Here is an 11706-nt window from a genome sequence, read left to right as displayed (position 1 = left end):
CGGCACTCCAGTCTGGGTGACAGAGTGAGACTCCAACTCAAAAAAAAAAAAAAGAATAAACACAATTTTTTAATGAATAATTTCCAATTTTTTGGGGTCCCTCTGGCATATACACATTATCTGTATAGAGAAAGATAGAAGTAGAGAGAGGTGGAATGGAGGAAGTGCACTGATTTTGGACACACATTGAACTCCCTTCAGTAGCTGCGACTGGAAATGCGGCACATCGCCTAGTACAGAACTGGTGTGTTGAACTTGGCATGGCAAGCTCAATTCCATCTTCTGCCATAATCTAGCATGCGAGTTTTCTAAGGAGATGGTCTCTGATTAAAGGTGTGAGAAGGGAGGTGGTCATTTCGAATACACTTTCCGATTTTTGACTAATCAAGAAATGTAAATCCTTAAAGTAGGGTGCGTGTGTGATTGCTGTAGGATCTTTTGAGTCCCACCCTGTGACTGCGGCCCACTGTTTTGTAAGTCGCCCCTTTATTAACGTCACTGCAGCAATGTGATATGTGACCATTACCTGCTGAGTGCTCGGGCTATGTCAGCCACTGTCCTGAGTGTGGACGCTCCTATGAACTCACTAATCTGCACCACAGCTTTCCTGAGCAGAGATGAGCTCATCACCTTCCTACTGAGGAGGAAGCTGAGGCTTGCCCCAGGCTCTCAACTATGAGTGATTGAGTCCATCCCCCGGCTCTGAACACTTTGTGAGGCCTCCCTCAATGTCATCTGTGTTGTGCTAAACCACTCTAGACCATAGTGGCTTTAGTCATACAGATAACCCATCCACTGGGAGGAGATTGTCACCTCCAACACGTGAGAGTGACAGAGGTATTCCTTTGGATTGAGTATGAGTATGGAATGAACTATGGCAGCGCCTGTGTCTATCATATTAACGTGGAGTGAGAGTCAGGGTGGCTTGTCCTTTCTGCCATGGACTGGACCGCCTGGGGTTCTGGCTGTGGCGAAGGGCATGGTGGCCCTCCGCTTTGCAGCACACCTTGCCTGTGCCTGGTGGTTCTCTCCAGGAAGCCCTGTGATGTCTCCAGCAGCCAAGAAGCAGGACATGCGACCCTGTCCTTCTTCCGAGTGGACCCATGACCATTCCTGGCTTTTCCACCTGGAGTGCACTCACTGTTTAATCTCCCCAAAAGTTTCTCTTAATGTGGTACAGATGATACAAGCCAAACTCCAGTAAACAGGTCCTGGAAGTCATGCTCTCTCTTCTGGTTTCCCCAGATGATGCCATTCATATTTCCCTGAAGTCTTCAAAGGCTAAACGGAGCTGTTGCTCATCCTCAAAAATTTCACCATCTCTGCTGGGAAGTTTATAAATTTGTAATACAAATTTAGAGAATTGCGTTCTTAGTATGTTCTTCTATGGGATGATAATAACTGTGTAATATTTATTGCCTTTAAACAGATTTTAAATTAAACTCTTTTGAACCGCAAATGGAAGAAATGAATGCAAGTTGACTTATGAACTAGAATGGTGATTTATTGGTTGTAGATCTAAGCCAGATCATCACACATCTCATCAGAGAGATGGCCTTGCCACCTTTCCTCTTAGATATTAAGTTGTAGAATGATTCAAGTTCTTCCACCCTTAGAAAGCTGACCTTTCAACTTGGAACTACTTAGCACTCAGGAGATATTTCTGTGGGTTTTAGTTGCCTTTTTTGGCTATTATGTTCCTGTGGGTTTGTGCTCTCTGAAAGGCTGTGTCACTCTGGGTGTGTCACTGAACTCTTGGGCTTCGATTTTCACATTAGTACAGGGAGCAGCTAAGAATGACTGGCCTTCAAGCTCTCTTCTTGCTCTGATACTCTATAACTTGAGGGAGCCAATGAGCTTTCCTTAAAGCCTATTGTGTAATAGGACACCATATTTGAGGTATGCTAGTAACTCAATCTCAAAAAATTGTTCAGATATACATCTATTAGTCATAACTTTTACTGCTATAAAAGATGTGTAGCACATAACTTACAAACAATGATAAAATAAGCAATACTTTTTTTGTTAATTCCATATAGCCAATTAATTCTCAAGGAATGCTTTTGTTGATTTTTGCCAAATTCTTGTATCCATTGTCATCCTATGGGTAAAATTCAACCATGTTCTGACAAAATTATACTTCAAATAAATGTTTGATTACTACCCAGTCAATACAACTTGTGTCATTGAAAAACAAGTGTAGTTTCAATGTTCATTGACAGTTAATGAGATGAAAGTGAAACACAAACGACACACGTTGGCGTTCATTCATTCATCAGCGACATGGACAATTTCTTTGCTGAAGTGAATAATAATTTTTGAATCCTAGAAGACAATTTTCTCAAACTTTTTTGTACTATACATAATGCAATGGTTGCAGAGGCAAGACACTTTTCAGTTTAATCTTAGTTATTGTTTTCTCCATCATTTTCTTAAGTGTAGGCTATCTAAGGATAGAGCAACATTCTCTGAGTTTTAAAATGTAGTAATTTTAGTATCATTAAGCCCAAAATATTTTCTAATTTTCATTGAGATTTCTTATTTGACCTATGGGTTATTTATAAGTGTATTGCCTAGTTTTATTAAATTTAGGAGTTTTTTAGTTTTCTTTCTGTCATTGATTTTTAGTTTAATCTCATTCTTGTTAGAATGCAATCCTTTGAAATTTGTTGACTTTAAAAAAAGTGATTATACCAATGATCATATGAAAAGAGAATATGTTTTGCAAGTGTTGCATATAGTATTTTATATTATTTCAACTAGGTCAGGTTGATTTTCTCTATTCCTACTGAGTTTTCATCAATATCTGTTTATCAGATATGGAGAGAGATATGTTAAAATCTCCCACTTTGTAATTGTTTCTATTTTTTCTGTCAATTTTTGCTATTTAGTAGGAACAATTTGAAGATATGCTATTAGATGCATACAAATTCAGACTTTTTATATCTTCCTGTTGGGGAGACCACTTTACTGTTATAAAATGTCCATTTTTTATTTGAAATTAGGCTTCATGTCTTAAATAATTTACCTAATTCTTATATAAGTTCTCTGCTCTATTGTACAGGAACTCCTCTCTTCACATTGTTGAAAGGTTCTTGGAAACCATGACTTTAAGCAGACCAATTTTACCATAGGCTAATTGACATAAACAAGAACCAAGTTTTTACAGCATAACTCTGGCCACAAAAATACCACCAAAGTTCTAAATAAAGATCCCAAACACTTCTTATGTTAAACATTGATGCAAATGTGAGCTATACATATATTTAAGAAAGATTAATGAAAACAAATAAGATTATTATTTACCTGTAATTTTTGCTGAGTCAGTGATTTCAGGGCAGTAGTGGTGGTTAAACCAGGGAATAACCTTTACAAAGTGAACCTCCTCTGCGCAACTCAGGCACAGGCATGTATACAATTAAGCTGATTACTGATGTATTTCAGTTCAGATCTACAATTGCTTGATTTCTTCTATATTTCTTACATTTTTATTTATTTTCTCTTCTTTCTTGTCTTAATTGGAATTAATTAGAATTTTATTTTATTCCTCTTTTCCTCTCTATTTGCTTGTTAGCTATGTATTTCTACTTGTCTCTTAGCCTTTAGAGATTTTTTTTTTTGAGTTGGAGTCTCACTCTGTCACCCAGGCTGGAATGCAGTGGCACACTCATGGTCACCCCAGCGTCAATCTGCTGGGCTCCAGTGATCCTTCTGCCTCAGTCTTCCAAGTAACCAGAATTACAGGCACGTGCTACCATGCCCAACTAATTTTTTAAAAATTTATTGTAGATACAAAGTCTCGCCAAGTTGCCCAGGCTGGTCTGGAATCTGCAGACTCAGGAAATCCACTCACCTCAGCCTCCCAAAGTGCTGGGATTACAGGCTGAGCCACCGAGCTCAGCCTAGAGATTTTTAAAAAATCGAATGATAATCAATACTTTCCCTACTCACTGCATTTGCCTGCCTCTGCAATGCAGCAATGAGCCTTATATCAGAGAGCCCCACATCAGAGACTGGTCCCAGACTCCAGGGTACAGACCAGAGTTAGTAAGGACCAACTGCAGTTCCATGCCCTCTCTCTCCACTGCGCTCCTGGCCATATGCAAGAAACAGACAGCCTTTCCAAGAACCAGGCCCAGGTTCTAGCAACGGGAGCTACCACAAACAAGTCAAATCCTTTCTCTCTGCAATGCCTTGAAGTGTCTGACGAAACTCTCCCATGTCTTGTGAGAATTCTCTTATTCCGACTCAACACCCAAAGTTCATCCTGTTGTTCTGTGACTGGTTTCCAGATTTCCCACCCTCTTAGATGTGCAATTTTGGATGTTCAACAAAAGTTAGTCAGTTTCACTCCTAAACTATAAACACGAAAAGTTCTCTCGAGATAAAGGCAAATCAAATGCTCTCTGAGATAAAATACCAAATGATGCAATGGCAAGATTTAAGATGATTTGGGCCCCTCTTGTAGCAAGTGAAACCTCTACTTTCTCATTTTAAGTCTGATATTAAAATAAAAACTACCTAAAGGAATTTTCAGATAATGCACAATTAAATATATGAAAAGTACATGTATATAAAATCAAATGTATATTTGTTTCCCTAGTACTTGATCTAGATACATCATATCAGTAATAGTGAAAATAATAAAAGATTCACCACTTATAGGTGCAGATATAGAAACAGTTTCTGGGAAACTAAAATGTTTGCCACAGTCAATGAGTCCTAGAATTAGGATGAGAACATAGCTTTTTCTGATTGCCAGTTCATTTTGTTCCTCTTACCCTGTGGTCAAAGAATGGTTTTTGCAATTGGCTGGTAGGCTTTTACATATTCATTTTTCTTCTAACCTTCTCTGACACAAGTCTTCACCTGCTTCTACCCTTTTACTTCCTTGAGAGTCAGACTGCCTTCACCAAATTCAACCCTGACCCTTCAAAAGAGAATTCTGTGCCAATTTATTCTATTCAAGTGCCTGTAATGTGCTCTATCATGGATAAAACTGCAGAAAAACATTTCACTATAGTCCCACCTGTTTTTTTCTCTTAAATGTGAAAAAGTGCTAAAAATTATTATTTTGGAGAGGGTCTCATTCTAACAGTGACCTTTCACTCTGGCCTATGTCAGTTCTTAGTCAGATACCACCATATTCTGAAGTCTGGCATACAGTGACATAATGTCTTAGACATGTTACCTTTCCATATCTTCGGTATCTATTTACTAAAATGGCCAAAAGCACATTCTTTCAACATAGGATCCCATTTGTGTCTCCTCCGTCACCTCCTCATATCTGTAGACCCTTCCTCATTGCTTCTTTACTCCTTCCCTCCGCGTCCCCTCCTCATGTCTGTATACCCTTCCTCATTGCCTTCTTACCCCTTTCCATCCCTGTCACCTCCTCACATCTGTACACCCTTCCTCATTGCCTCCTTGCCTCTTGCCCTGGGTCTCCGTGTACTCTGCAACAGAGACCCCTGTTGAGACCAGCATCTTCCTGTCAGGCCTCTCTCCTCCAGAGCACCCTGGCTCCCTGCTGTCAACTCTGCTTCTCCATCCTGGAGTACATATGATGCCCCAGGTCCAGCATTTGAAATGCATTCCTTTTCACAAAATAAAAAGTGCCAACTGTGTCACTGATTGCATCAAGGGCACTGCTGTTGTGGTCTCAGGCCTTGGCATGCATCTTTTGGTTTGGTGAACTCCCAGAACCCCAACCTGAAAGTAAGACAGTAGGAAAGGTCTGACCCTACGGCCACAGAGAGCGTATGGGGATTCCTCATGTGGTTCTGGACACTGGCAGGGGTCTCCATTCTCCTTTCAGCATTTACACTGTTCCTTAGCACATAGCACACCATTGTCCCATTATTTAAACATGATCGGCTCATTCACCAAGGCCCTAGTGCAAATGCTATTTGCTCCCTCCTTAGGCAAACAAATAAAATGGAATAACATGTTAAGTGCAAATATGGGCAAAAGGCGTGGTATCCATGGCACCGCAGCCCTGCTGTTTGAGAGATTGCACCCGAAACAGGACCGCCATATGCTGCCCTCAGCGTGTCTGCTAGATCAACATGGGTCCCAAGAGCTCTCCCATTCAGTCTGCCCCTGTCACGGCAGCCGGTTCATGCCCCTGCAGAGATGAGGGTGCCATGTTGCGATGGCACCACTCCTCATTCCACGTGGCCCCGCCCGACAGACACAGCTACTCAATACTGGTGCTCATGGGATATACCTACGAGCTTAGTCAGGAACTGACCTGATCTCAAACCAGGCAAAGGGGGAACCCTAGAGAGGCCCAAGCTTTACCTGTATGATGTCCACATGTATACCTAATCCTGAATTGTACCCCACATCTTGAAAATAAATATATATAAAGACCTCAGGATCTAAATGGCAGCACCGCAGTGCGATCTGTCTTGTCATCTCCAGTGCCCCCAGATGAAGACCATCCCCTGGAGCCATGGACTGGAGAAACTTCTAGATAGATGGAGGAAATTAGGAATTCATCTTCCTGTGGTAAGTCTTTGTTCTCTTCTTTATGAAAAAACGTGTAATATAAATAAATATTTTAAATGGTAGATTTCTTAGAATCACATACAAATTCAAAACATCTTTATCATGACTAAATATCAGACTATGCCCACATGACCTTAGGGAACTCTATTTATAAATTTGAATGCCTTCATTAAATATGCACATTTAAATCCTAAGCAGATGATTACATTTCCATAAACATTTTCATTTTATATATATTCCGTGTCACAATAGCTATTTAGGCTCAGTTAAAACTTTGAAGTAGGGACATCTGCATTCAAGGAAATCCTTAACTAAGGTAATAAAATCCTTGTTTTTCAAAATACAAATGCTAATTTATTGTCTTAATAGCGATTCTTTTCTTGAAATATACTACATATATTATTTTTAGCTATAGATATTTCCTAATTTCTCATTAATATGAAAGCATCCATATGTCATGGTCAAACATGAGTATCTCCATGTATGTAGCATTAAATTAGATAGGTGAAAATATATGCTGTGCTCTATGTGAGACCCTATACATATCTTTTAGAAAGACCACAGTCCTATCAATGTTCTCATTTACATCAAAGGAGGCCATTTGTATAGTGGTTAAAAATAAGAGCTTTGGATTATTTTATCATTTCCTAGCTGAATGAACTTGCCCATTGTATCTGTTTTCTTTGAGATATCACTACTGAGATACGGAAAGGTCAATTAGTCTCTCAAATTAGATGTGAAATATAATCTACAGAGGTGGAAGTCACTCTTCTCTCTAGTCTCAAGCAAGCAGAAAAACACAGATAATTGTCACATTCTCTAACCCATTCTCCCCACCAAAAGTCCCTAGTAAAACTTTTGACATTTCTTGACCATGTCATTTTCTTTCGATATCTGTGAACTTGGAGTCATTTTTGGTCTTTTTTTTTTGCCTTGCCTTTCATGTCTCATTGCTGAGACTTTTTAGTTGGCCACTTTTTTTTTTTTTCCTCATTGAAAACAAAGAAGTTCATCTATTTCTTGCAACTTGACTCTGGCTACATTACACACAAATTTGGCTTTGGAAACATCTCAAAAGCAAGTGTCTTATCCTTCTAAATGATTTCAAATTCTCCACAGATCTTAATAGTTTGTTTATCTGAGTGGATGGTCAGCAATATTAAGGAATGGCCATTTATAGCTGTATGTTGGTGTACGCTTAATCTGCACTACAGAGATTCATTCATTTGGAAACTTAGGAACAAACAAATATTAACACAAGGTATCAATAGCATTCATTTTCTTTGCCATTTTGCTGCTGTCTGAGTTAAAGTTCTGTGGACATATGGGGGCTGGAATATAGCTGTAAAAACCACAAAGAGGTCACCAATGTTGACAACGCTGAATCTTTCTGAAAAATAAGCACCTGCTCTTCTTATTTACTGTAATAACACATGCCTGGTCTTTGTTCAGGTCAAACAGGTTTTTTAGACTTTGCAAAAGGCAACTATCTGACATTAAGACTGAAGTGTCTTTGGACCTTGGTAATGAGATCCTAATCAAATACTGGGGGCTTCTGGGATTATGAAAATGCCTTGGCTAAAATGAATGGAAACGTCCAGGTGGTGGGAAAGCTTCCCTGTCACACACTTGCACATATCACAGCCATGTATCCACTTGCAGTGAGCAGGGGGAACAAGTCTAAGGTGGCACTTGCACTGCGGTCAAACTCTTTTATATGTTTGGGTATGGCTTGCTGTATGATGAGGTCTTGGTTAGCTACTGGGGTAAAAGTCTCATTAGGCCTATTAAAGACTTAGAAAAATGGGAAGCAGAGGTCATAGATGTTCATGCTGGTCATTCACATTACAGTATAAACAGGAATGCCTGTTGGCAGTAATTATCTTTTTCATATGGAATTCCCAGTGCCTACTCTTGTATTTGGCCCTTAGTAGATGTTAAATAATGAATGAATGGGTGCCTACTTTATATCACCCTTAGCATACATATGCTTTGAGGGTCTGCAAGAAATATGAAACCATTGAGGTAAAAATATGAAGCTATTGAAGTAAAAATTCTAGAACTGCATTGTCCAATATGGTAGCCACTAGACACAATGGCTATTTACATTTACATTAAAATTAAGAAAGATGAAACAAACTTAAAAGTTCAGCTTCTCACTTGCATGGCCATTTTTTAAGTGCTCAAGAGCCAAATGAAGCTATTGAACAATGCAGATATCAAACATTTCCTTCATTGCAGAAGGTTCTACTGGACTCTTTATAGAGTGTAATATTTTCTTCATATTATAAAAGCCCTACCATGAAAATATGTAAACTCCAATATTCTCAGGTGATTTATTTATTTATTTATTTATTTATTTTTGAGTTGGAGTCTCACTCGGTCGTCCAGACTGGAGTGCAATGGCCGCTCCCGGCCACCGCAGCCTCGACCTGCTGGGCTCCGGCGATCCTTCCACCTCAGCCTTCCAAGTAGCCGGAAATACAGGCATATGCTACCATGCCCAGCTGATGTTTTGATTTATTGTAGAGATGAGGTCTCGCTGCCCAGGCAGGTCTCGAACCCGCGGGCTCAGGCAACCCACTCACCTCAGCCTCCCAAAGGTGCAGGATTACAGGCTGAGCCACCGAGCCCGGCTTCCTCAGGTGATTTAAAAAATATGCGTAGCCTTGACCTTAAGGAGTCCTAGGAGGACCTTGTTCACTATACATTTCTTCATCAACCTGCAAGCTTGTAATAGTTTCATACTTCTTGATGGCTCTTTAAGAGCTTTTTACTAAATTCAAAGTGCTAAGGAAGAAAAAGAGTGATTGTCACGCTTGTGCATACTGCAAATTCAGATTCCCAGGTGTTACTTGCAAGATTTTGATCCAATATATCTGGGGTGTCTTAGTGAAACCACATGTTTAGCAATCTCTCCAGGTGATTTTGAGGCAGGTTGTCCAAGGGCCACATATGAGAAATTTAGCTTAAGGATTACAAGGTTTAAATTCTTGCTCCGATTATTCAACAAAACCTATTGAATTTCTCTGTTATGGGTTCTATTCCACGCACCAGGGCTATAAAGGTGAAGAAAAAGAAGGCATCAGTGGTGCCTTAATGGCTTCCATCAGCGTAAGTGGGAGGTGCCTTATGTGAACTTGGCCCTCCACCAATCACAAGCGCTTCAACCACCACTTTCTGTCCTAACCTGCCCCCAGGTTCTCCACGAGTGAAATCTGGGTTGTCTTTCTCTGTCTGCAAAGGGGAGACTGGGAAGAACTTGATGGTAGCAGTAGAAGAGGTAACAGAAGAGGAATAAGGAAAAGGAGACGGAGGAGGAGATAAAGGAGTCAGGGGAGGGGAAGGGCAGAGGGAGAAGGATAAGAGAAAAGAAAAAGGAGAAGGAGAGAAGAGAATGGGTCTGAGAGGTTGGAAGGACAGAGGATAGACAGAACATGGTGACTGAATGGGGAACAGGGCAACATGCAGGAAGGATGCATTTGAGATAACATTTGACTTTCTGTCTCGAGTTGGTAGTTAATGGGGTCTTCACTTAAACAGGGAATACCAACAGAACAGTGAGTTGGGGAGAGAAAAAGCTTGCTTTCAGTATATTGGACCCGTATGCTGCTTCCAGGGCTTCGAGGCAGAAACATCCAGAGGCAGCTTAGTACAGTCTTAGGGCTTTAAAGACACAGAGCTGGGATGTACCAGTATCACAGGAAGCCATGGGAATGAACAAAATCATACAGAAATATCATATAAGAGAATGGACTAGGCTGCAGGGGGAGAAGAGAAGGTGGCTAAGGATGGGGATTTGCTAGACCTCAGTATTTTAGGCTGTGACTCTTGACCTTTTGTGGATGGGTGACCTTTCTGAAAATCAAAGAATTTCTAGAGACGGCCAAATTTCATAGGTTTACCGTGTGATAATTGCCAAGGTGCTGAGACTCCTGCTGAGAAGTTCCATAGTTGCAAGGGTACTTAAGCAGTGAAAGCAAAAGGGAGCCCTGAGGGACAGGGATGGGGAGTGAACAGGGAGTGAGAAACCAGATTTCCATCTCACGGTGGCGTGTTCATTTAACCCATTGCAAGACGTCAGCCCCACATGAGCAGCCTGTTTCTCCTGCACTCCTGAGTATAAAGTCAGGAAAGCAGGAAAACAGTCCGGAGGCAACCCGTTGAAGCGCTTTTCATCATAGCCTCTCACAGCCAGTGGCAAAATTTCTCCTCCATTTTGTTTTGGGTTTTCTTTCTTTGAGTCATAGAAATCATGGTGATTTAATGCCACAAAAACAATAGAATTCGTTAATCTAAGAAAGTTGAATTTTTGGAGCATCTGATCTTTTCCACACAGGAGTAAGACAGGGGAAGGCAAGACTAGCCTGTGTCTCTGTTTCATTGAGATCCCCTCCCTTTGTGTTGCACTCACCTACAGAAGTGACGATGACTGTGAAGCGAGTTTCGTCTCGCCTCCCAGTTATGTTGTTGTAAGCACGGCACATGTAGTCCGTCGTCTTCCAGGCCATGTTCTCGGATGCCACTTCTAAGCGAGGCCCATGCTTGATGACATGGGTTGCATTGTCAGCCCTCTGGATCCAGGAGTAGGTGTTGGGGGGATAAGAGTCAGCGGAGCAATCAAACAGGATGGCTTCTCCAAGGTCCACAGTGAACACCTCCCCGACCTTCAGCCCTTTATCAGAATTCACTTGAAGTCCATAAGGGCCATCTGCACCATCCAAAGAAGAAATAAAGGGGCCACATAAACGATCACAATGCAGTTTTTGAGTCTGAGCGAGCTTAATGGCATTTTGCTTTCTTTGAAAGTCTTCACGCTAGACTTGGACAAAAAGATACTTGTTTAGACTCCTAGTAAATGATGAGGACCTAAATTTGTTTTATTGTGATATCTATGAAAATGAAAACAATTTGAAGTGTGATTAAACTGATTTGAAATAGTGAAAGCCAGTGTCTAATTTTATAAACACCGTCATTATGATTGTAGGGCTAAGATTTTAAAGAATGTAAGAATAAATCTGCAAGCTGGTCTCGGTGGTTCAGCCTGTAATCCCGTACCTTTGGGAGGCTGAGGTGAGTGGATTGCCTGAGCCCGTGGGTTCAAGACCCGCCTGGGCAGCGAGACCTCATCTCTACAATAAATAAAAAAATCAGTCGGGTGTGGTAGCGCATGCCTGTAGTTCCGGCTACTTG

General features: G+C 40.8%; 1 protein-coding gene across 2 annotated transcripts in view; it reads right to left on the bottom strand.

Annotated features, from left to right (window-relative positions):
* HEPACAM2 (HEPACAM family member 2) overlaps window positions 1-11706 on the bottom strand; it is a 37695-nt gene that overhangs the window by 5385 nt on the left and 20604 nt on the right. For both annotated transcript variants that reach the window (XM_008064264.1, XM_021715656.1), the window contains one exon: window positions 10928-11224. In XM_008064264.1, coding sequence (XP_008062455.1) covers window positions 10928-11224 — 297 coding nt within the window. The remainder of the gene's footprint in view (window positions 1-10927; window positions 11225-11706) is intronic.

This window comes from Carlito syrichta, unplaced genomic scaffold (assembly GCF_000164805.1).
Source record: "Carlito syrichta isolate Samal-C Ts95f unplaced genomic scaffold, Tarsius_syrichta-2.0.1 Scaffold307254, whole genome shotgun sequence".
NCBI lineage: Eukaryota > Metazoa > Chordata > Mammalia > Primates > Tarsiidae > Carlito > Carlito syrichta.
The sequence above is the reverse complement of the archived record's forward strand: the minus strand, read 5'-3'. Positions and strand labels throughout refer to the sequence as shown.